The 25,593-nt window shown below is 38.5% G+C and overlaps 1 protein-coding gene across 2 annotated transcripts in view; it reads left to right on the top strand.

The window, feature by feature from the left end:
• NAV3 (neuron navigator 3) overlaps window positions 1-25,593 on the top strand; it is a gene marked incomplete at both ends in the record, with an annotated part of 256,615 nt that overhangs the window by 55,478 nt on the left and 175,544 nt on the right. For both annotated transcript variants that reach the window (XM_082281105.1, XM_082281104.1), the window contains 2 exons: window positions 18,659-18,776; window positions 19,491-19,543. In XM_082281105.1, the coding sequence (XP_082137231.1) occupies window positions 18,659-18,776; window positions 19,491-19,543 (171 nt within the window). The remainder of the gene's footprint in view (window positions 1-18,658; window positions 18,777-19,490; window positions 19,544-25,593) is intronic.

Raw genomic sequence — 25,593 nt, 5'->3', positions numbered from 1 at the left:
GTGTTACTAGTTTGCTCCAGCCAACATCTGGCCTGCTTTGCGAGGTGTTTGAATGCATCCATTGTATAAAACAGGACTAATTTTTTCATCAAAAACACATTCCTGGCATAGTGGCCTAGTTTCCTCCCCCTGTTCTGATTTGTTTTCTTACTGAACTCTGAAGCTGGTGGTGTGGGTGGGACGAGATGTTGCTTTTCTTACGCATGTACACATGCTATTTTTTTTTTTTTCCCAGTTCTGGTTAATACATTTTGGGGTTTTTTCCCCTTAGTTGACAGGTATTTTGATGATATTACAGTTTCATGAGTCTAAGTTGTGAGTTTCAAAAATATAATATATTCCTAGTATTTCTAGAGCAGGATTTTCAGCTCAGTCTTTGCTGCAGTTCTTTGGATTTCCATCATATTTTGAGAGAATAAAAATAACACATTTGCCTGTTATTACCTGTACAGCATATATTTCCTCATAACCAATGAAAATAAAATTGTATTTTTTCTGTATTTGAATATGCCATGGTATTTGAGACTCTCAGGCACCACTGTCTACTCTGGTAGCAAGTTAAACAGGCAGACCTGTGAACAAGTTCAAAGACTGAGAAGGGATTTTTAGTTGATAGACCAGCTAGCCAGTTTGTAGTTTTTCTCACATTTTTGCCAGAATTTTTCCTTGGAAAATTTTCATGATCCCAAATGGAATAGCATCACAGTAATCAGGAATACAGAAAAGCAAAGTAGACTGGAGTCTGCCTCTGCCTAATGGCAAAAAACTGTTCCCTGTTAGTCAATAGCAACTACATATGTAAGCCAGGAAAGATTTTGAAACAGAAAACTTTAAATAGCTTGTACTGATTATCAGAGTGTTTTTACTTATTTTGCTGTTAAAATCATAATGCAAGACTGTTGAATTCCTATCACCAATATGCAAATATGAAATATGCTTCCTATTATACACATTCTTATGTGATACTTCAGAATCAGAGATCAGGTGATTTTACAGTGATCCTTTCATGATGTGAGTCTGATTTCTTGCTTTACATTCTGATCTGGTTTCGGAAAGTTTTTCCTTTCTCTGTCTGCTCTGTATTCATACTGACTTTGTCCAAGCAGAGAATCAGGTGCTCTTCTAAATTTTAACATCGTCTTAAAGCTTCTGGCTTGCATCCTGGGAGGTTTGTAATAGATTTATTCATATGCCATTTAGGTACTTTTATTAATTCTTTTAGTCTTTTGGAACAAAGTTAATGATCTCATTTTACACTTGTTTTGATGTGATGCAAAAAGAAATGTTTCACTTTGAAAATAAAATTGATTTTTTAATAGGATGCCATGAATTATATCTGCATTGTTTAAGTTGCAAGGGCAAATACATGCTAGTGGCTTAAGGCACCCGTTTATAATACACTGTGGCTCTGGCCTGCTTATGGATGCCACCTATTTTGTTTACATAAAGTTTTGCTTGAAAGAGTACTTTTAGAGTTAATAAAGTTTTATAACCACCTGTGACTTTGAAGTGCAAAATTATTTGACCAAAATTGCCCTTGAAGCAATAGTGAATGAGAATGTGGGGACAATCAGGAGAATGAGAGTCTGGAAACAAGTGGAATTGCTGCTGTACAGGGGATATCAATGATTTCAAAAGAAAATTGAGGGTAGGAAAAGGGTTACAGCTGCACATCAACAAAAGTCAGCAGGAAGTTGCTGCTTCCTGTTAGTATGTCTTGGGATAGAAGTGCCATTCTTTCCTGCAATCTGAAATGCTTTAATGGTCAGCGTAAGTGGATGTCAACATGGCCTACTTCTCCTTGGCTGTAAGCAATCCAATGTAGTTCCAACCCCATGTGAAACACCCTGCAATTGAAATTATATCTAGAGTTCAGATTTTACCAAAAAACCTTTCCAAGTTCTTTCTGCCAAAAATCCAAGTCAAGAAAACACACCACTCCCATAATACTCTAGGATGCTGCTCAGCAGTGGCTTTTATCATAATCCTTCCAGTGTTCACTGTAGATGTTTGAGTGAGCCTTTCAAGAAACAACCACAAATTGTATGCAGTTTTCTTTTACACAGTGTGTTACAAACAAACACACAACGAGTATCCTACAGTTCCTTTTTGTCTACAAAGGGAGTAATTTTTAAATGCTCATAGCAGTTTTTCCTTGTGTAAATAAAATGTGTGCCTAGAAACAAAAGTTCTAAGAAACCAGGCTGGGAACATTTCTCTCTCTAAATTACTGATTTTTTCAAAAAGTTGGCATTGATATTTGAATTGATCAGAGCTTATTGCACTGATAATTTCCTTCCCTTTCTTTCACCAAGGATTTACATTAAACTAAAGCTCACCAGCAGCTATGTGTAGACTGTTTAAATGGAACTCAAAACACCACATCAAAGTATGACCCTTTCCCTCAGTGTTTTCTCCCAGTGCTGGACTCCTAAGGTTGCATTACTGTCTAGCCAGATGAGTAATGATACAAGGAGTTTAGGTCAGACTTGGGAGGATTCAGAGCAGCACTTTCACCAGGTAAGATGGTTGTCATTCGATGAGGGCCCTGGCAGGGACACTCAGTCTGCTGGGCCATGGAGAACCATGACTGCTGGTAGGTGAGGTAGACCAGCTGTAACTGGGGATAGCTTCAGCCCAGTCCTTTGTGAGATCTGTAGGACAATTTAGTCAGCTGGCACAAGGTGAAGCATTTTTAAGGCTACATTTATTAATGCCAAAATATGGCCTGATACAGAGCTGGCTCAGGATTAGAGGAGAATGAAAGCAATTTCTTGTGTTATCTGTATGTGCTCTGTGTATGTCATATACATGTATTAATAGTGATATGTTTATATTTTTATATTGAAAGGATGGATAGCTCTAGAGTAAGTCACTGTTGTTACTTTATTCCTCGTATTTAGTTTTTTATATTTCCATAGATGGAATAAACTGAATTTGCTAGAAGCAGTTGACTGCATTTCTATGCTCTATCAAGTTATTAGGTACTTGCTTAGATATATATTCTGACTTCTCTCCCCACAACACCTCCTTCAGTGAGACAAACCCCCAAACAGAGGTCTTTCTATATCATGAAATCCTGTTCTCAACATCTTTTTCTGTATTTTTATTTCTAGCCTTCTGTTCCTACTAAATATGTGACCACTTTTTTGAATGTGTGATCAGCTTGTTTGTACCAATATATGTGCCAGGCCTGGGATACTTTTTGATTGTGCAGGTAGAAAAACAAAAAAAGAGACAGTGAGATAGTGAGATACAGATGTTTATCCATATCCATATTCCAGGAGTGTGGCCTTCCTGGAATATTTGCATCTCCATAAGCTCCTGCTTTGCAAATTCCTGCTGTCCCTTTGCAGGAACAAGTCAACACAGAACAGATGTACCCCATTCAGTCTTGCTCCATTAGAAATCAACAGATAAATTAGCAAAGACTGCACTAAAACTGTGAGGAACCATGAGTATCTGCTGTGCACTTTTTCTACAGACTCTCCTATTCCACTTTTTCAACCAGATGCTCCAGAGTCAACCACAAAATTTGAGTTTTAAGATTGCCATGCACTACATGTGGGATTAGTCTCACTAGTTTTTGTCCCCTAAAAAAATAGGAATTTAACTTCAGAGAGGAATTCGTTCTTCTTGTATTACGCTCCTGTCCTGCTTGGGTTAAACTGCTTCACAGTTTCTTTTGGTACAGGCTGTTGATGGAGCCTAGATGCCTATCTCAGGCTAGATGCCTGCATTTTGGGGGAAAATATCTGGTTCCTAAATACTGCCAACTTTAAGTGATCAGCCATATTTATTTCCATATCAGACAAACTGGTATGGAATATGCATATAAGTATAAATAAATCAAATATGAATATATAATCAAATATGCAAAAATCAGAAATACTGCAGCATAGTGAGGCAATGCTATTATATTATACATTATTTGATACATAATATATATTATACTGTTGCAACTAGTTGGTGCATTTATTGCTCTGAGCCCCTCAGGCATGGGAGCAGCAGAGGTCACAGAACTGAGCTGGGAGTGTGGGCCACTGTTGGACGCAGCCCTGCTTTTCCATAGGTGTCTTCCTGTGTAAATGCCGGCTGTTAGTGCTCTCCTGCATCCTGTGTGTCACTGGTCCGTGGGATGAGTGACTCGCATGATGTGGGGGTGGGAGGCGACGCTCCTTCTCCAGCAGGGTTAGTCACAGCACGTCCTGCACATAAGTGCTTTCCCCGACTCACCCGGTGGCCTCAGTGCCATCCCCTGTCCCCGGAGCTCCCTTCTCACGTTTTGCTGGGCTTCTGGGAGTGCTGGGCTTCGTCTTCCTGCCTTGAACTGATTTGGATGCCTGGCAAAGATGACAATGTTAGAGAAAGCAGTTCATTCCACCTAATTCCACATGAAAAAGGATTAGGGCAGAACAAAGTTTTGAATGGCATTAGTGAAGCAATTGATCCAGCACAGAAACAAGGCAGCTTTCTAAGTATCTGCAAACTAGGCAGAGCATCAGATACTCATTAGTACCATAAGCTTACAATAAGCTGTGATGAACGCTTCAATTTGCTCAGCAGTGCCAAGGGGGGATGTGGTTGGTTGGTTGGTTGGTTGGTTGGTTTGTTTAGCTCCAGGCACTACTTCTTACCCTAAATGCAACAATTCTTCTGTTTATATGTTGTCTTCAGTGGAGATACTTCTGCTTTCTTGTGGTACAGGTAGGGGGAGGCCAAACCCTAGAAATGGGGAATTCTAATTTCATTAGAAATATCCAGCTGAAAACAGATGAATGTGTTTTAATCCTTTGTCAGGAGAGGAATGTTATTTATTTTTTGCATCAGTATATGCTGCAGTTGGATGTTCTTGAGGGAAGGGAAGAGGTTCTTGCCTGTACTTGATGCCATGACATTGACTGTCCTGCTAGTAAACGGATTTACTGAGGCACATTCCTAGCCCTTTGGCTTGAATAGCTAGTAAAATATTCAGATTTTAGTAGGCTATTCCTGGCAAAAAGAAAAAAAGAGGAATTTTTAAATCTCATTTTCTACCTTATGTGGATTTATGACACTTTTCTATCTTAAAAGGGAAAATACCCAAATAATCCAGGCCGATCTCCTTTCCTCTATCCCAAGATTATTTAAGCCACAATCTTAACATGAAGTGTTTAGTTATTCTGCACATTGATACTATTCAGGTTATTCTGTGATTTTGGGGGTTGTTTTCTGCAGCGGTTTTTCTGACCCTGAGTTTTGTCTCTGCTTCTTCTAGGCAGCCCATTTTTCTTTGTATATCATCTCAACAAAAACATTTTTCTCAAAATCATTCTGCCAGATTTATTTGAATATCTGAAAACCTTTCATTTGCTTTTGCTCCTAGCAAAACTCTATTCCTAGCTGTCTCACCTTATCTCTAAATTTAGATGTATCTTCACAGAGAAAACGTAAAAGATATCAACCTTGTCTCTTAAGGGAAAAAGCAGTAATGAAAAATATGATATAAGAATATTTTATCAAAGGATATCTTCTTTCCTAATTGTTTTCTTCCTTAGTTCTCAATATTTGATGTCATATGAAATATTCCCTCCTTATTTTAAGATTTACAACACATCATATAGCAGACCTCCATGAATCAGTGGACTGTTTTTAAGGCATCATGCTTACAGTAAGTCGGTTTACACTGTTATACAGAAGATAAAACAGTTCTGCAGGAAGATGTTTTGAGGCCATCCAAGTTTCCGACAGCCACTCGTTCTGGCTTCAAGGCAGAATCATATACAAGGTCTGTCGAGAATATGACAAGAAGTGATGGCAAAAATGATTTTTCATGCACAAAGAGGAGAAGTAATTATATGGAAATATTTTCTGTCTTTGCCCTCTTCAGGCTGAGGGCAATTTGCTCTTCCAAAGATGAGTGTAGAGAGTAAGACTAAAGGGCATCTTAAAGCTAAAAAATGATGATGCTAGAAAGTAGAAGCATCAGTAAGAGCTTGTAGGTACAGAAAGACAAAAATAGGATACACACTGATTTTGAAAGGTTGCTGTTTTAAGGGACAGAGCACTTCCAATCAGTTTACACAGGAGAGGTGGTTATGGAGGCCCTGCATCTCCTGGATCCCCATGAACTGCTTCAGGGTTTGAGTGCATTTCTACTTCAAGGGGCCCGTGGGCAGGTTTGGAGTGGAGTAAGCCATGTAGTGTCTGTCATGGCTCTGTAAATACTCCACAGTCAGAGTGACAGGAGAAAAGACGCCAGCTCCTTCCAGCCAGGAACAGAGAGCAGAGTAAAGTGACTTTTTAAATGCTTTCAAGGAACATTGAAAACAGGCAATGGGGGGAAAAACCTAACTCTGTTTGTTGCTTTAAGCCTTTGTTCTGCCTCCTGACTTTAAGTGAATAAATACACGAAGTTTGTTTAAAAGTGTTTGGGTTTCCCTGCAAATGCTGATTCTGACAGCTTTCCACAAAAAAAGGTTCACTTGTGCCAATGTCAGATGGTCTGGTTAGTTGAAAAAACAACGTAAGAAACTGAGCAAGCCATAGCTACTTTGAGGTGTTTGCACTGCCTGTTCCCATGAAGGGCACCAGGAGGGATGTGTACATAGATGAGGATTTACACAACTCTACAGGTCGTGCTTCAACATCATGCCTTCCCTGATTTTTGTTGCCTCTATTCACATGATTTTGCTGTTCATTTAGTTGTTAGATTCTTTGGGAACTCTGCTTACATAGTGTATATTCAAGGACTGGAATATATATAGCTAAAACCATTAGATGATAATCATACTATCTACCTGTGGATTTAAGAAATCTTCTCAATTCTTGGCTTTCTTCCTGTGTCTTCAGGGTCAATCCATCCTCATGCGCACTGTAGGTTTCCCGGTTTTGTGCTTTTTTAAAAAAAGTTTTACCTAGTAACTGCTGAAGGACATGCGTGAACCTCTCATGTAAACCGGAATACCCAATAAACTTGTAAATATTTGTTTTGCAAAGAATGGACAATATGCAAATACCTGTGCATGCTATTGTTTTTAAATAACCTTTGCTTTGCATCAGGTACATTCAGATGGGTTCCTTAGTTTATGGGTACTTTGTTGGTTGAATATCATCTCAACGCTGATTATGAAGTACTGTCTTGTGCCCTCTGTACCACTGTGGCTGTTGTGTGATTGGAATTTGGAGCATGCTGACACAATTAATTGAAATATATTGTTCTTAATTATTTACAGAAATGTGTTGTACCTCTGAATATCACTGTGAGCATTTTAAATGCTATTTTTAGAATGTAATATTTTTTAATGGCCTACAGTACAAGACACTTTATAATTTGTACACTAAAATACAATCTTTTACTGTGGTATTTTCAGACATTTTAGAGTGTTCCTTTGGGATTCAAATCCTGCAAGCTTGTTTGACATGTAACAAAGTCACCTATTTTGCACTGTGGTATAAACAGTTGTTTATAAGAGAATGCTTCTGTGGATTAGAAGTTGAAGGAATACAGTACATTCATCTACACAATAAATTAGATAGATATATATATAAATTATGGAGAGGTGCATTTAATCTATCTAGCTGAGATGGGATTTTTTTTACTGTAAAACCACAAATTAGAGAACCCATTTGTCCACTTTCATTCTTTTTTAATGTATGGAACATCATTTTTCGGGCAAAGAGACACAGATGAAGCATAAGTAGTTCAGCAGACTCTAGATCAGAGCTTGAGACTTAAAAGAGTTTTACTGCTGTGACTCAAGAGTAATTATTAGGCAGATAATGCCAATACCATTATAACCTGCAACAAGATAATGACAGTAACATAAAATGAAACACTGGTGTAAGTATAGGATTTTATTCCTGATAGTGGAGTAACATTAAACTGTCCAGGGAAAGTGAGAGCAAAGCCATCTGGTGCAAAGTTTGAGAAGCCTCTCTGTGGGACTGAACAACTTGAGAGGTATACCAGTTTCATAAAATTTTAAACTTCACTTTCCACTCCAAGTTGAAGTTCCCAAATGCATAAATTCTTAAGAAAAAAAAAAAAAAAAAAAAAAAAAAAAAAGCATTAGGGTTCTTTATAGTCTCAGGAAGTTCCTCCAAAGCATTTGTCCTTACATTTACATCAAATGAGAGACATTCAGCAAGTGCTATTAAAAAATTGCAATCCTCTGTTATTACTTATGCACTAAGTAATGTAGGAAATGGTTGGACTTTTAACAAAGGATATCCTTTGTACAGTAATTCCTGAAATATGACCTTCCCTCCTCCCCCAAAGAATTTTTGTTCCTATGACCTATCTCACTTGCATTTTAGGTGTCTATATCTATCATTCTCATCCTCAGAACTCCCACTCAGCAGCTGTCTATTTTGGCAGTGCTCATGTTCCGTCCATAGCCATTCCAGGTTTTTACATTAAGGATCTGTACAGACATGAAATTGTACCTCTGAGAATGCTCAGAAGCTGCGTTGGCTTCACAGAGTAAAGTACCTTGCCAGCAAGGTTTATTTAAAGGGCAGGTGAAATAAGCACCTGCCTACTTTAACAAAATTTACAGCTGGGGAAAAAGCTCTAACACTTGCCAGCGTTTCGGAATGAAATATTTATTATTCATCAGCAATAAGTATTTCCTTTTTCAATTAAAAAATAAAAGATAGCATGTTTAGTTTATCTTGTTTCTTATGTTATCAGAGAGTTAGGAGGTTAATGGGAAAGGTCAGAAAAAATTTTTTTCTTGTTCTAAAAAAGTAGACTAAATGGAGGAGTGTCAACAGAAGTCCCCAAAATAATACTCCATATGCCTGTGAATGATTAAACAGCTGTGTGGGCTGTCCCGAAATGCCAGCCTTCTCAGAGCTACCTGAGGAGCGACCTACTGGTGCCATTAGTGCCGTACAGCACCACAGTCCCAGAAAACAACTGAGCCTGACATGGGATGGGACACAAGGTGGTAGGCAGCTGCATTAGGGACTCATTTGAGAGGAGGCATGATGCTTCTTTTACTGGATCATTTTTGTTTCTTACTTACATTAGTAGAACCAAATACAGAAAGGCTCTTGGAAGGAACGGCTGGAGCATAATCACTTCTGTCCAAAATGAATGCTATAATCTCTAGCCAACAGAGTTATTTGTTTGTGTTTTCAGTGAGTCCCTTTCTTCCTCATCTGCTTCCTGCTCACAACTTCCCAAATCTTGAATTATTTTCTGTATAGTGGTGTGGCTGCAATGAGAGTATCCCCTTCCTAATCCTTTACAGAAGCCTTTAGTCCCAAGGGGTGATTGTGTGGGAGGTGGAAGATACGGATTTAATTAAATTTACAGGCAGTGGCCCTTTAAAGTGAGTTAGTCAATCTTTATCCTTCATTCCTAGTCTGTCATCCAAGAGACACAGTATCACCAGAATGTGTATTTTAAAAGAAAATATAGGACAGTGAATGAAGAGTTGCAGATGTGGAAAGCAGTCCCTTGAGGAAGAGGGCCCTGTGTATGGGCAGTCATGAGGACCCAGAGAACAAACCTCAACACAAAAGCACCATTTTGTGTCATAAAAGAAGGGAGTTTCATTGTCTTCAGAGGTGAATCATGTGTGAAAAAATTGTGAATCATGAATCACAAATCTTTGGGGCTATTTTGGGGGGTGCTGTGGTCCTATAAAAGGGTGTAGAAGAATCAAAATCTGGTAGAAGACATGGGTGGGAGACTGCAGATTGAACAGTGAATGAAAACCCTCAGGTCACAAACTCTGCGAGACACTGCCTCTTCTCATGTGATGTGTAGCCCAAGCATTCCCTAGAGACATTTAGGCACCTTTTATGATAGAAAGAAAGGGTGTTCAGAACATCTTTAGTAGGAATCTAGAACCTTTTTCTTTCCATTGTATGATCCTTCCAAATCTGGTTGTGTTACAGAAGGTGTATATGTATATTTCTTTCATTAAGAAATGAGAAAGATTGTAACATTGATTCCCATTTGGGATGAAAAGTCTTCTGTTGTCGTAACTATGATAAGATTATTTTCTTCTCTTTATTGTTTAAGAATATCAACTGACAGAATCTGCTTCACACGTAAAATTAATTGTGCTGGTTGATTGTAAATTTAAGTATTATTATAATCAGAATGGGCAGGTACTTATTATGGGCAGTACTTTCAATGGTGATCAAAGGAAAAAAAGGAAATGTCTGAAGTGGTATCCCAATTGTACCAAGCTGCATTTTTAGTCTTTCAAGTCCTTGAAACACTGCATTTCTTGACTGCAGAAGTGTAAGTATAGGCTGTCATCTGTGTAAACAAGATTTCATTTTCCTAAGTTCAGATAGGTAGCAAAAGGCAAAGCAGTTGCACACATGATCATTACAATTCTCGCACCAAGACCTGTTTTACTAGAGGTTAATAACAGTAAAAGTCTCAGATCACACCACTTGAAATCATTAGCTTACTTAATATTGTTGTGTTACCTATAGCACCTCAGTGGTGTTCTAAATATGCGCAAGACCATTACTGATATTAAAATCGTAGAGTTGGTGAAAAACAACTTTTAAACATCAAAGCACAGAGAGAAATTAACCAGGAATTAAAACATCTTGTTATAAAATATGTAGCTCAGAAAGCAGTGTATGTTGTTTAGTTTGATTTGTAAAACTATTCTTCAAGATGAGAGGAAATTAGACAATTTAAATTAGTTTTCTAAGCCTCAAAAAGTGCTGAAGACTCTATATTTAAAGTTAGTTACAATCTTATCTGCTACTGTTTTCTCACAAAAAGAGAACAAATGTATGTCTTAATATTTTTGCATTTTTATATATCAGAAATTTGCTTTTCCACACTTAAAAAGAAGTGCTGGCAGAGAGGGTTATTTTGATCCCTGGGCCAAGTTCTTTAATGCCAAATTGTAGTGTGGAAAGAATCTCCCTGTCCAAGTTATAAATCCTTAAAATGAGCTTTGATGGAAAATATGGAGTAGTTTCACAGTGGAATCTTCTCAGCTCCATGTGAGGAGCCCCATTGCTGATTTGCAGAGGCAGGTGTTCACCCAGGAATGGTCTGTTTGATAGCAAGAGTGGCTTTTTGCTTGTGAACAAAAAATGAATCAACAAAGCAATAATGGTTTTGTGTTCAAAATTATTTCATGCTGTCTGCTGAGGTTGTAGAAGTCTTCTCCATTCATCTGTTTTGTTATACTGGTGAGCTGTAAAGGAAACCTGTTCAAATTCAGTTAATTTTTCCCCTTACAGGAAACTTAACTCTGCATACTGTGGGTTTCTTTATTAAAGTGAATACAGGACTGGTCATGAAACTTATCCTGGCACTAACAAGACATTTATGAGACACAAGATTCACACAAATGGGGCCTCTACTATCCTGGATACCCATAAAATTAGAAGCATGGCTTTCTTGAAGCACATCTTTCTTTTTCTTTTTTTTTTTTTTTCATAGGAAGGTGACCTTTGAGAGAGCCCAAGTGATAGGAGACTGCCTTTAGAATCACACTCCTTATCTGAACTAAAATGTTGAAACCTTCTTAGTGGTGTCTCTAGGTGTAACACTTATGCCCATGGGGTAATCCTGGTCTTCCTTACTGTAATAAAATTATCTGAGATACTAGTTTAAATCAATGTTTTATGTAAAAGCTGCATTGAATAATAGATCCTTTATTTTATTGTACTTTCACTAAATGGATGCTGAAATTTACTTTAAAGATTATATATATATAAACACACACATATATAGATATATATTGATATCTATATATCTTATCCATATCTATATCTAAGAAATAGTTCCAAAGTTGTATGAACAAATATATGGTGAATTTATATCAGAAAGTCTCAAGGTTGACTGCTTTGGAGGATTGTTTTGTGTGGGTGGCACTTAATATTGTCTCCTGATAATTCAGGAAGCTTGATGCCAATGTTAATAACTGGGGTGCTGTTGCTCCGTTGACAAGAACTCCTTCCCCACAGCACAAGCCTGTAGAGAAGCAGCTGCCTGTTCAGGGTCCCTGCAGCTTCAGGACGAATATCTGGCTCCTTCCAGTGGCATTTTATTGCTATTGCACTAGGCTGAAGCCAATCAACAGAACTATATGATTAAACTGTCCAGCAAATCAGTATGATTCTTTTCAAAGTATGAAAAAGTGAATTTATTCTATAAAGAGTGGGATTTTTATCTGGGCCAATATACAAATTACTCAGTGAACCTTACACACAAATACACACACACACACAAATATACATTCAAAGAAGCTTATACTGTTACCGTCCATCAAAAGTATTGCCCCTGTGCCATTGGTGAGTACTGGCCTCAAACATACATGTTAGATTAATTCTGAGTTGGGATTTGGGAAGAAATGAGTAGAAAGGGAACACAGTAAACCAGTACTAATGTTACTTCAGTGATTAGATCACAAACTCTGAGTGAAACTTGGAAATATAAAACAGCCCCCTTAAAGTTGGGTAAGTCATCTAAAGTTTGCCAGTGATTGTTGAAGAGTATTGTTTATACTAATTTTCTTAGCTGGGATTAGTGGAGTTTTGTTTAATTGTGTTTTTATCTGTAAACTTCTGAATAGTGTTGATGGATATATGCTGCTATTTACAAAATAGAATTGTACTACAGGGATTCTGACATTTTGGTTAATTGGCATGTATGCCTCTAAGTGGTTTCTATTCCTTAACTCATAATTGTTCTCATTTGCTTAGTGGGATTCAGAAGCAGCATTTGTGGAATGTCATTTCATACTCATTTCATTTTGTTAAATAAAGTGCATTGGTTTCCATCTTGCCTATAAACTAAGTCATTCTAGTTTCATTTTATGGCTATATATTTTTAATTGTGTAAATATTTTTCTTTCTCACATAATTTGCTTAATGTTACAAAAAGTGCCACCCCCCCAGACCCTAGATTTACTTAATAGCAAATGAATTTCAGAGTATTTTCTATAGCCAATTAAATCAAGACATAAATTGAATGGTTCATCTGTCTCTTATGGCAGTCTAAATGTGAACCATTGTTTTCAAAGTTAGCCTTTTTACTTGCTAAGTGGAGGACTGAAACTAATAAATTATTCTTTTGCATCCCAGAGGCATAACCTTCAATAAGAAAATATTTAAAAGGTCAGATCCTGCTTTCAAGTTGAGTTTTCCTTAATGTATAGGCAGTGGGAAGGAGAAAGGCATCTCTTTGCAATCTGATTTCCTCACCCTGTTCTAACAATTATCAATGTGTTACCCAGCTTCTCTTTATAAATACAAACTGCTTCAGGGACACTCCAACACGTGCTTTGCTACCCACAATTTATTAGCCAAGAATAGCTAAGTTGAAATAAAGTTGTGGTCATGCCCTCTCCTCTGGCAAATCCTCTTCACAGGGACTCTGGGACTGTTACGTCGGCTCTGTTGGGTATTCAGCATCCAGGGTAGGCCACACACTGGAAAACCTCCCAAGAAATAGATACACAGCCCTTGCAGCCCACTTTGTAGCATACTGGAGAAAAACAGAAACAACTCATCAATCTTGTCTTTTTCAAGTGCAATTTGAAAAAGTGTCCACGGGTGAAAAGCTCTTAAGTGCTGTCAACTATCCACATTTGAAGTAGAGTGAAAACATTACACTAGAAAGTCATGTAACCCTTTTATTAAGTTAACAGTTGCATATTTCCACTTTGGCTGACTGTTAAAATTCTAGTCTTGGGGCTATTTAATAGTTTCATATTCCTTTAGTCCATTTTTTGTAAAGAAAAAAAAAATTATGAAATGTATTGATATAATCCAAACATAAAATAAAAGACAGACTCCTGCTCTGCCAAGAAGTAGCACTTTGTATTGCTGTGAAATATTGCAACCCAGGTAAACTTCTAGCAACATTTTTTATTTTTTAATAGATAAATATTCTTTCCATTTCTCAAACTCTTGTCACAAGATAAACACTAGAGAAAAATCTGTGAGAAGTTTGCTGTTATCTACAGATTCCTTTTGGGAAATGGAGTTCTTAAAAGCCTCCTCACCCCCAAAGAGGCTCATGATAGTGAGCATTGGAGGACAGCATTTCAAGTCTGCCACGCTAATGAATGAGGATGCAGTTGTCTCCTACAGAATATTTCAAAGGACAAGTGATGAGAACTGGATTCTGTCTGTTAATTCCACATATCTTTTTCTTTTAGTGGAAAAATATTAAATATTTTTGAAAATTAACCTATGCTCCTAAATGGCATGGAAATCTGTCATGGTCTTAGTGTACCTCAATTGGCAGCAACTGCTGTTCTCCCTCAGCAGCAGCACTGGCACATAAGGGAGTGACAGAGGCATATGGAAAGCCATCTTCTCAGTAGCAACAGGAGACCATTTTCAGAGCTGAGATTCTATATTCTGTAGCAAACATAAAAAAAAATATCAAGAAGGATCCAAATTCTTGGAATATGCATTTTCCCACCAAGCATTTTTATAAAACTACCTGATATAAAAGCTCAGAGAAGAAATTATTTTAAACTCAGCATACCTGGGATGTATTCCCAGCTGTTTGCCCTTGAGTGAGCCACATCAAAAAGCAGCCTTTATGCCTCAGTTTCCTCACATCTACAGTAATAATAAATAGAAGGGGTGATCTTATTTATGTCTGGAAAGCATGTTGAGCTGATCCAGTTAAAGACACTGACAAAGTGTCATGCATTATTATTGCATTAAGCTGACTGCACTTCTGAAACCCATCTGACATTTCCCACTTGGCATTGATTGTGGGCAGTAACATTTCTGCATTAGTTTTACAGAGGATGCTTTATATCACTGCCTGATGTGTATTACATGATTTATGGTTAAACATTTTCTAAAAAGGCAGTAACCTGTGAGATCCTCTCTCTTTTTCACTTCATTAAGCTACCGCATTACCAAGTGTTATGCTTCATTACGGATCCTGCCAAGCAGCTCTACTGTTCTCCTTATAGCTACATGTGAAGTATCGAGGTGAAGTTCATAACTATATTTGGGTATCAGGGTTGATTTCCTCTACTCCGTTGAAGGTTAGCATGACGAGCAGTTGAGGAATGCTGGGGGAAACCGCCGTTAACATGAGCAGCCTGTGCCCGGGCTCGGATTGTCCTGCTGAATCCCGTTCCGTGCTGCGAGCAGTTAAATCACCAGGCTTGGCAGGGGGCTCGGACCACACAAACACAGCGTCAGGTCTGCTCCGTTATCGCGCTGCTGAGCCCGGTGCTCCGCCTGGCAGGTACCAGCGGCTGTCCCGGCCGCTGCCAGCAGACACATCTAGCGCTGCAGCGGAGCCCTCCCGGTCAGACGTGCCTGTAAAGCAGGGTGGTAGGAGAGGAAGCCTGGGGAAGAAATGAGTAAGTCAGCAACCCGGCCCAGTGTGTGGCTGTAGCGCAGGGTTACTGGAGCAGTGAAGAGGGGAGGAAGTGTTGCAACAACTAACTCTCATGTCTGTGTTTCTCTCTGAAACAGCCTCATTATAGAAAAATCCAACATAAGAGGATTTTGGGGAAACATTGCTGCACAATTAATGCAAGATGTCATGATCTATTGCTAGTTCTAAGAGGGGGAGCATGCACAGCTCCTCCTTAGAGCTACTCTGCATCCAGTGGAAGGGGAGCACTCATAAAAGGCAGACTTGCATGAAATTACTGATTTTTTATCTTCTGTTCTGAGTTTTCTCCTTTGATAGCTGAGTATTGTGAATGATGCACACTGGAGCTTTACACTTTCCCAAGGATTTAAAGATAAAACTTACGAGATGCATTGATTCTTAAAAGCTGTGAAGGGGGGAGTCTATTTCTCATTATATTTACATCAGAGAATTTAATGTAAAAAGATTATAGTGGCATGTGTGCATTCTTGCAATTTCATGTGTCCACCTACATGCTTTTCATTTTTTGCAAGACTCCTGACCAATTGGGTCCCCAGAAGAATGAGATGAATGAGAAAGGCATCCTATGGGGAAGGGGGGAAACAGAAGCAAGTGGTATTTCCTACAGAAAGAGAGGAAATAAAATGGGACATTCCGTTGCCAATTAGGTGTTGGTTTGCTATATTGTCTCCATCAATAAATCTTTGCCTTCCTGATGTTTTTAGAATACATTTGAAGTGAAAAGACTCCTTTTTTAACACCGCCTCCTCCCAGTACTGTTTTTGTACCATTGCATGACTATCAAATGCTGACCATCAGAAAAAATTTGGTATGGTGTGGATAATCAGCCTTTGCTTACAAAACACTGTTTGCATTCTTTATGCTTATCACTTTTAAATTAATGAGAAAAGAGAATTATGAAGGGGGTGGATGGATTAGTGAAGTCCATTCTTTGAATACTAGACACTTGCAAAGCAGCTGCTGTACTGAAATGTCCTTGTCTGCTTAGTGGGAGGATAGTTCAAATTGTAGTCAGAATTAGGACTGATACACCCGATTATGTGAGGGTGTGACAAATGAAAAAGGAAATGCCTGGTATTTTTATTTGTAATATGAAACTAACCTAAAATAATACTAGTGGTATTAAATTTTGTATGTTCCAGTGGATCAGTTTCATTGGAATACAGAAAATAGTTCTGCTTGTATTAATAGAGAGTATTTTTGAAACATTACTTTAAAAGAATGACTGAAGTTGAAATAGTAGTAGTAGGGAATATATGATGATATGGGTGTGGTATGTCTTTTATCATCATGGTTTCATATTATTTTAAATATGTGTTCATACAATCTTTATAGAGACCCCACATTTCACTCTATATGATTATACAGTTGAAGAAACACTTTCTTAGCTACAGTTTGCTTTAAAATAAAACATTTTAATGGAGCCTTTTATGTTACTCAGCTGTAATAGGGAAAAAAGAATATGAAATCAGTGAAAACACAGGGGACTCAAGTGGACTTCTGAGTGTAGCAGGGAGATGAAAGGCCCCATTTAACAGTAGCATCCTTTGACTATGGGAGGGTGAATCCACTTCCACAGTTTAATTCTGTGGAGTTATTTAAAGTTCTAAAGCTATCAAGAAAGCTGTGGCAAATCAACTGGTGATCCACCTGCAAGAATATGAGAAGAAATAGAGTAGACCAAATAAGTTTTATTTTTCTCTCGTCAGTAAAGAGGTTGAAAATCTGTGGCAAAGGTACTCAGGTAGTGAAGGAGTCCTTAGCAGGTGAACATGGACTAAGTAGTGATACTTTTGTAGGGTGAAAAGCAGATGGCGGTTCTCTGGGTTAGGCTCTGGGCTGGGAATTGAATCTGTTTTCCCACCCTGGCTCTGCCACAGATTTCCTTGATGAAATAAGCAAGTAAATGGCTTTGGCCTCTGTTTCTCTCTTCACAAAATGGGATTCTGACCCCTTCCTCTCCCAAGGGTCTATGAGGTTAGATAAAAGGATGTTTATAAAGTAAGTTGGTTTTTTTTTTAATGAAAAAGGTGCAGTTTCAACATTTTCAAACAATATTCTCAGCAGAGAACAACTCTTAGTTATTTTATTTACTCACATGGTGGTACTGTAATTCATATGTGCTTTCTCTCACTGGTATCATCCCACGACAGTGGGAGGTTTGGGAGGTTCTATACAAGTCCTGTTTTCTGGAGTGAGGAAAGAGGTCACAGACACCCTGCAAAAGGGAGCCAGGGTTGGCTGCCAAGGGCCACGGATACCCTCCTGCTGTGTGACACCCCCTGCCAATCTCCATTAGCATGGGCTCCCTCTGCTTGCTGGGACACCCCAGTATGGTGTGAGAAGCTCTTGGGGGGCACTCTCCTTCAGTGTAAAGGGGAAGGTGTCTGTTCCTCTTCTCCCGCCTTAAGTGAACTGGTTCTGCTTGTGTGTGTGCTGGGGGTGTTACCAAATACTCTGTGTACATATGCACCTTATGAAATGCCTTCCACCTCTCTCTTCACACTCCTCTCCTCCCTTATTTTGGAGGATGTCATTCAGCTGGTCCTTTTCAACCTTTTGTTGATAACTGCCATTTTTTGTTGCTAAGTGTTTGGTGCTGCTCAATCTCACCATTTCCCAATCCTCTTTAGGCAAAGAAAGGGCACAGCATATTTCCAGAATATATAAACTCTAATCCCAGTGATACTGTGCATCTGGTGCTCTCAGTCTCCTCTGTGCACATTAAAGCACTTTGAAGTGCAGGCAAGGGGGCAAACGACCTGTCCCTGGGCAGTGGGACACAGTGATTACTGCATAAGTGTTACAGAGGCATCACTGGGCGCAGGAACACCAGCAACACCCCAGTTAATCCTTAGCCAAACACAGGCACATGTCTCTGCTATCACTTTCTCTTAGACAGCCCCAGAGTATGAACATTGTTGGCGGGGCATGCATGGAGGTATAAGTGTGGTGGGAGGTGGAATTGTGGTAGATGTGATTGATTTATGACAGGAGTTTCCTTTACAGTCATAAGGGGAATTTTGCTCGGTCACAGAAAGTTTGAACCCTCATGAAACAGCCTGAATCATTTGAAGCTAAAATAAAACAGAGGATGGCAGGGGGAGGGGCATGGCCGTTAGGGGGGGGGGGGGGGGGAAGTCAAAAAACACATTAAAATTGTTTCCCTTGGTGCTGACTTCTTAAATGGGAATGTGTTCCAGAATAGTTCTGCTATGTAAGCCAACATTTGTTTTAAGACTTTTTATTGTCTTTTTTCCTCTCTTCCCCTTCTTCCCCTTGCCCTCCTGCTCTGCTCTGCAGATTTACACTGACTGGGCTAACCACTACCTAGCAAAATCTGGCCACAAGCGGTTGATCAAGGATTTGCAACAGGACATTGCGGATGGAGTTCTGCTAGCAGAAATCATCCAGATCATCGGTAAGACCAGGGCTGAGGGAAGCACTGCGAGCTGACTCCTTGCATGGGGGAATATATAATTCAAGCTGAATGTATTTAACAATAAGATGAACCCTGAATAATACAATTTGACTGGGTCCATATGTCTCTGATATGTGTGGTTCATCCTTGTCTTAATTAAAAAATATGTTTATGTGAGCATGTTTGGAAGTTGCTGTTTAACCATACTTTAAATGGCCAGAACTGTATCTTACACACTTTGAATTGTCAGAAATGAATGCTCCATTAAACCATATGTCTCCCATGTGTGCATTTTGTTAGCTGGAGTGGCTCATACTTTCTGGGATTCCTTGAAACTGTATCCTGACCCTGCAAAGACAATTGTGGAAGATTTCATGTCAGCAGTTATTTTGCAGGGGCTGAAGAATTAGCAGCGACCTCCTTCGCACTTCCCCCTTTGCATGATTTGGCATATGGAAGCAACTGCTGCTAACAAGAGTGTTGTTACTGTATGACTGAGCTGTACTTAGAAAGGAGCTCTCTGTCAACAAAACCCTCTGCATTTTATTGCTGTGCCTTTTCCGCTTTTTTGCGGATTTTTTTTTCCTGTTTTGATTTTTAGGTTTCTGGGTTTGGTTTTTTTTCTTTCCTTTTCTTTTTTTTTCTTTTGACCAGGGGTTGGAAAGTTTTATCTCATTGTTTACTTTTGCTTTTCCCCTCACTGTTTTTGTTTAGCAAATGAAAAGGTTGAAGATATCAATGGCTGTCCACGGAGCCAGTCTCAAATGGTAAGAATAAAATACATTTTTTGTTTGTGTTGGCACCACTGCACCTTCCTAAAATGCTTTTTAATATGGATTTATATAAAATATGAATATTCTGTCCCAATTTTACCATAAAGTTCTAATTCTTGTACAGTGTTCCTGATACTTTTTTCCACACATTCTTAGTGTTTTTCACTTTGTTTCTGTGCTAACTTTGGATCTTGAGATAACTTGACAGCAAAATTCCATCACTTCTAATTAATCCAGAACTGCCTTATCAGACCTGTTCTTCTGATGATCTAAATAATTTCATTTAGCTTCGTTTTAAGGGCAGTAAATCCAAGAATAAATTATTAAGTGGAGTCTTTGTGTCTGGAAAACTGGTTTGATGAACAACACTTGCCAAATTGTTTTTAAATATAAATAGCCTTTTGGATTGTCCACTGTGAAGTCCAGCTAGATGAACTGACTCCAAGACTTTCAGAAATAGCACTTTAGTCATATAGCTCTCTGAGCTATAGCTGGCAGCTGTCTAAAGACTTTTTAATACTCTCAGACAAGAAGCATTTAGTGACTGTGATTCATATGGAGTCTTATTAATCTTCTACTGTGTTTGTGGCTAGTCAACTACCACATAAGATGATACCTCCTTAGAAGACTGTGAAAGTGACAGACACAAAATCTGAGCCTCAGTAAAATCACCATACATTTATTGAATCATTTGCAATTCAAGTCATACTCTCCCATGCTGAGGTCTTTGCCTTTCTGTTCGCATTCAAATAATATATAAATAAGGTACATGGTTGTGTAGCTGGCAAGGATTTTGCAATATAGTGATTTGGATGAGCTTGCATAATAGCAAACTGCTGAAACTGGGTTTAAAAATGGAAACAAAATAGAAAAGAAAATGCATTTCTTCAGTGCATTTTTTAATGGTGGAAGGTGCAGCTTTTCTTTGCAAAGTGTCAAGAGTTAAGGGGAAAGTTCTTGAGTACTAGTGAAGTTAATAATGGGGTCTTTTGGTTCTTACTGTTCAAAAAATGTGCAGGTTTAGAATAAGATTTTCTCTGACTATCAGACTTTTTGAAACAGTCAATAGAAAGAATGTACATAATTTCCTTAATAATAGTTATTATTTTAATTACTCATATTACAGCAGCACCTAGTGGCTCTGGCTGAGAACTTTGGGAACTCCAGCATGGAACTCTAATATTACACTCACAGATCAAGAGATAATCACTCTCTACTTTAATCACATTAAAACTTGCCATTCCAGACAGGCAAGACAAACAAGGAGAGACAAAAGCACAGTAAAGTGGTGTGATTTCCCAAGGTTATGTAAGTGGTTAGTGGCCATCGAGGATTGCTTAGGGACCCACCGCTCGTTGTCTATCGAGCTTCATTGCCATGAGAGAAAGACAAGCTGCAGAGAGAACTATTCACTCTAGCAATATTTGTATCTCCAAAACAACACTGGTGTATGTCCTCTGTTGCACTTCTATGTGGCATAGGGATTCTGGATTTCATCTCTGGCTCCATGCAGCTATGGGGAAAACATGGTCAGTGCATGCCCATGCTGCAGCAGTACTTGTGGCTCTCTTTGTGTTCATCTTTCTCCTCCCATAAGCCCATCTCTCAGCTCAGCCAGGCCAAAGAATTTGTCCCAGGTGCTCTGGGTCTCAAACCAGGTGCTTTGAAAACTCCTGTGCCTAGTCATACATCAGTGTTTGCACAGCGACTAAAGTGTCGCATTTAGCCACTTTAACTTCATAATAATATCTGCATTTATCCTTCTTTTGATACAATCTCTTTACTGAATTGCTTTTTCCCTACAGACTGATCAAATCATTTTCCTGTCTTTTCACATACTGGTTCTGTACTGCTGATTTCTAAAATGAGTTAGGAAATTTAAAATGAAGTTAAAGTAGTTCAAACGTGTCAGTTTTTCTTTCAGAGCATCTCAGAGACTCCAGGTTTTGAACCTGCTCTCCATTTGTTTCCTTTGGGCTGTGCACTGGTCTAACCTAACCAAAGACACAATTTTATCAGATTTTCAGGTAATTTTCCTTGGCAGTGCTCAATTTTGCTAGCCCACTCAGTTAATGGTAGGGCTATTCTCTTCTCCTTATAGCAGTGGACTCTGAAGGTGTTTGTAATATGCAGGGGAAAAAAATATAACAGTGGTTGAATCTAGTTTGCATGTTGTATGTTTGACATACACTAGTATGTAGCAATATGTCCTGTTAGAATTTGCCAGAACACCAGCCATCAAACCAGCAACAGTCAAAATATTCCAATAACATTTGTTAGCCATACGTTCACCGCTTTCGTTTTAAAATTTTTAGTTAATAAACCTCAAGAATCCCACTACCCTCTTCTTGCACATATGTTTTCGTAATCCTTGCTCTCATAACTTGCAATTAAGGGGAAATGTTTTCTCTATTAATCTGCCATTTGATACCCTTTCCAGAACGCCATTGATACCCATTTTCAGGAGGTCTAAGATATTTTATTAGTTTTAAAAAAGCTAGGGAGCACTGACATGGATTGTCTGCTGCTGGAAATATTTGATATTCTCTGTGGATGATATTGATAGTGGTTCATAATTAATCGCTACCAAGATTCCCAAATTCTGTTCCACTCACAGTTTGGTTTTCCTCTTGCCAATGGCATCATCTTTCAAGTGATCTTTGAGGCATCTCAATTCAGCTGTTGCCTTAGATTGTAAACATATTTTAATGTTTATTTTAAATGTATATAAAATGCTTGGGGTTTAGTTTTTCTTTAGTTCTATTGCAATGTGTTGCACTCTATGCTCATTTTGGCATTGATATATAAAATACTTGCAGACAAGGTGAATTGGCTCCATAGGTCCAAGTTCATAAAAATTAAAACCTGTGAAATGCAGCAGCATCCAGTTTCTGCATAGTTACCTTTACCAGGATTCTCGTGGCTTTCATTATGTTCACCCATTTGATGTTGAACACAGAACTTGAGAACCTGAGATGTACTGGGGAAAAAAGTATTTCATATTCTAGTCTCAGAAGCTTTAAATAAATGAAATTTGTAAGAGAATTAGAGAGGTTTACTTGTTTGCTGGGTAAGTCTACTGTGGTGTAAAGATTTTGGTATTTCTAAGGAATTGTTATCATAAATATAATAAGGATTTAAACCTATGTGTATTACAACGTATGTTGTCTGTCCACAGTGTCATGTAGAGTATTGCCTATTTTTTCTTTACAGCTATTCTTTCAAGGCTCAATACGGCATTTCATCTATTTTTTCATCATCTCTTTGAATCCCTTCAGTGGAAAACAATGCCACAATAATTTTTATAGTTTCCTTTTATGAATTATTCCATAAGTCTATCAATTAAGGACATTTCATATCACCTTTATTTAGAAAATAATGGGATTTCAAGGGTTTACCTTTTGGTAAAATCTGAAGCTAATTCCTTTCTGCCTCTTTATAACCCATTTGCTTCTTTAATTTCTGTTCCAAGTTCCCCCATCATTAGGAAAAGCAGGATAGAGTCCTGGGTAGAAAATATCTTACAAAGCTTTTATCTAATTGTTCAAAGAGAAAGCATTTAGGGTGATTTTTTTTCCTCCTGAGCAAATTATAAATATAATGGAAAATCTCCAGTGTTTTGGCTTTTAACACATCACATCAGGCATGCAGTAAGCATACAGAGCATACCAATTCAATCCAATCCATCCTGGGGTAGTTGGAGAAAATGCAAGAGAATCAAAAGGTGTTGGACTGAAAATCTTTTAATGGTGACATTTGCAGTGTTGTCACTAGCAAATTTTACAAACATCATTTTTCTATTCTTTCCTCATGAAGTTTACAGTGCTGTCAGCAGCATAAACAGTAAAATAAATCCAAAGTTGACAAAAATTTTTTCTTTACTGCTCTTCAAGTTGATTTTTTCCTTCAGAGACTGATGCTGCCTTTATAGGTTTTTTTTCTTAGAATTAGCTCTTGCTACTTCCCACAAGAACTGTTTCTGCCAATACACATCTAAGTACCAAAGCATCCTTGATTTTTCTTGGTAGCAGGGGTTTTCTCATAGTTATGATAAGGCTGGAAAGGCCTTTCTTATTAAAGAGTCTCCTAGTGTTGTATGCATTTCACGAAGACTATTTTTTATTTTGTCAATCTGATCTTTGGCACACTTTTCTTCCAATTTATACAAGCAAAGGTATGTGTCAAAGGTAATTTTTATGGTTTATAATACAAATACGCTGTGGTCCCAGCAGCCAGGACCCAGCACACGGCAATGAGCTTTTTCTTTTCATCAGCATTGTTGTTGAAGTTTTCCTTCAGATACTTCCCCACCTCAGCTGGATTCTGAATTCGTTCAGGGGGGAAGTTCCAGGCTACTGGGTCAGAAAGCTGCTTCAGGGTCTGGCCTGTGTCCTCCCATACCCCACACCACTTAGGATTTTCCTCAACTGGGGCAAGTGTCTGGGCAACCCCTCTGGAAATCTCAGCCCTTATTTTAGACAAGCTGGAGACTACATAGAGGAACCCTGCTAGATAACATAACAAGAAGGTGGTATCTTTGACATCCAGGAGAAACTGGACACTTTCAAAATGTTACGTGTCAGATCTGAAGGGGAAGACGGAGATGAAGGGCTGGGAAATATCATCCCCTGCTTTTCCCCTAACAAACTGGGTGTCATTGCTAATACATTCCAAAAGAAAACTACCGAGGCCAGAATGGAAAAACAACATAACATACACATTCTCAACGGTTTCCATTACTTAGCCAAACTTCGAGAGATCACTAACACCAGGAATATTAAAATGGCCGTCCTGATTCTTACTCCTGACTTACAAAAGGTATAAGCCAGGGACCCGACTGCCTATAGCTGTGGACATGTATTTATTGCTAGGTTCCCCAGAAGAATTATTAAATCAAGTAGCATGGTGATGACTTATTGCTGCACCTCAATACAAAAGTGATTCAAAGCAAAATGTTTTGGTTTTTTTGCACTTTCACGTGCCCCTTACGTAAAAATACAGGTCTTGTTCATCCTGGAAATCAGGGAGTTGAGAAGAGGTGTTGGAGCTGTAAAACATTGCCAAATTGATAAGAATCTTTAGTAAAAAGCTTTAGTTATCAACGCTACCACTAATTTTGTGTGAGCAGCAGTGTATCTGATAAAAGTGGGAATTGGTGTGACTATGTTTAGAACTAGTAAGATAATTTCTACAACATAGTACTTTATTTCGTTAATAATGCCTTTAAAAAGATGCTAATAAATTAAAAATGTTTTGTAAAAAAGACAGAAGAATGCCAAAAATGTTGCTTTATTCTATGAGACTGAAGAAAAGTTGTGTACATTAACAAGAGGAAGGCAGAGTAGGTCAATCAGTCCCTGCTTAACCAGGGAGCTTTTTCTGTGAGAGAGAAAGTTAAAGTGTGTGAAGCCTAAAGATGAAGTAGGACAAAGTTACTGTATATATACTGGTAGACATTGCTTTGTAACTTACTGGGCTAGATGTGCTCTGTAGTGTTCTTGTAGTCCCACAGAAGCCCATGGGGAGCTCCATCTCTACTTCTTTGCTTGGGTTTTTCTCTGGAGGAGGACAAGGTTGCAGGAAAATGGGGTGCATGCAGATTTCTTCTTAACAGGGAGTCAGCCTGTGGACAGGACAAATAGGTGGAAACTACAACTGCTAAATGTGCCACATGTGTCCTTCAGACTTCCTCTGACATGGATGTGCTGGGCAGACACTGTGGAGCAGCATCCATCCGTGTCCAGCAACGTCAATATCCAAGCATGATGTTCTATGTCTAAAAATTATTTGTGAAAAACTGGGTAATTGTGTATAAAGTAAACATTGAGAGTTCTACTAAGGTTCATGAATTCCTTTTGAAAATGTGTGTGGTATGGTTGTGTGTAGCTCTTTGAGGAATGGGAAGCCTGAAAATATCATTCCTGTGTTCACTGTCAAGTGGGCCCACATGTGACCTCTCCCTGCCTGCACAGTTTTGAACTGTGTAAGAATCTCCGGCTTTGCTGGTGCAGTTGTTGGTGAGTTTGGCTGTATGGATTCAAGAT

Source organism: Coloeus monedula (genome assembly GCF_965178545.1).
Source record: "Coloeus monedula genome assembly, chromosome: 4".
Lineage (NCBI taxonomy): Eukaryota > Metazoa > Chordata > Aves > Passeriformes > Corvidae > Coloeus > Coloeus monedula.
The sequence above is the reverse complement of the archived record's forward strand: the minus strand, read 5'-3'. Positions and strand labels throughout refer to the sequence as shown.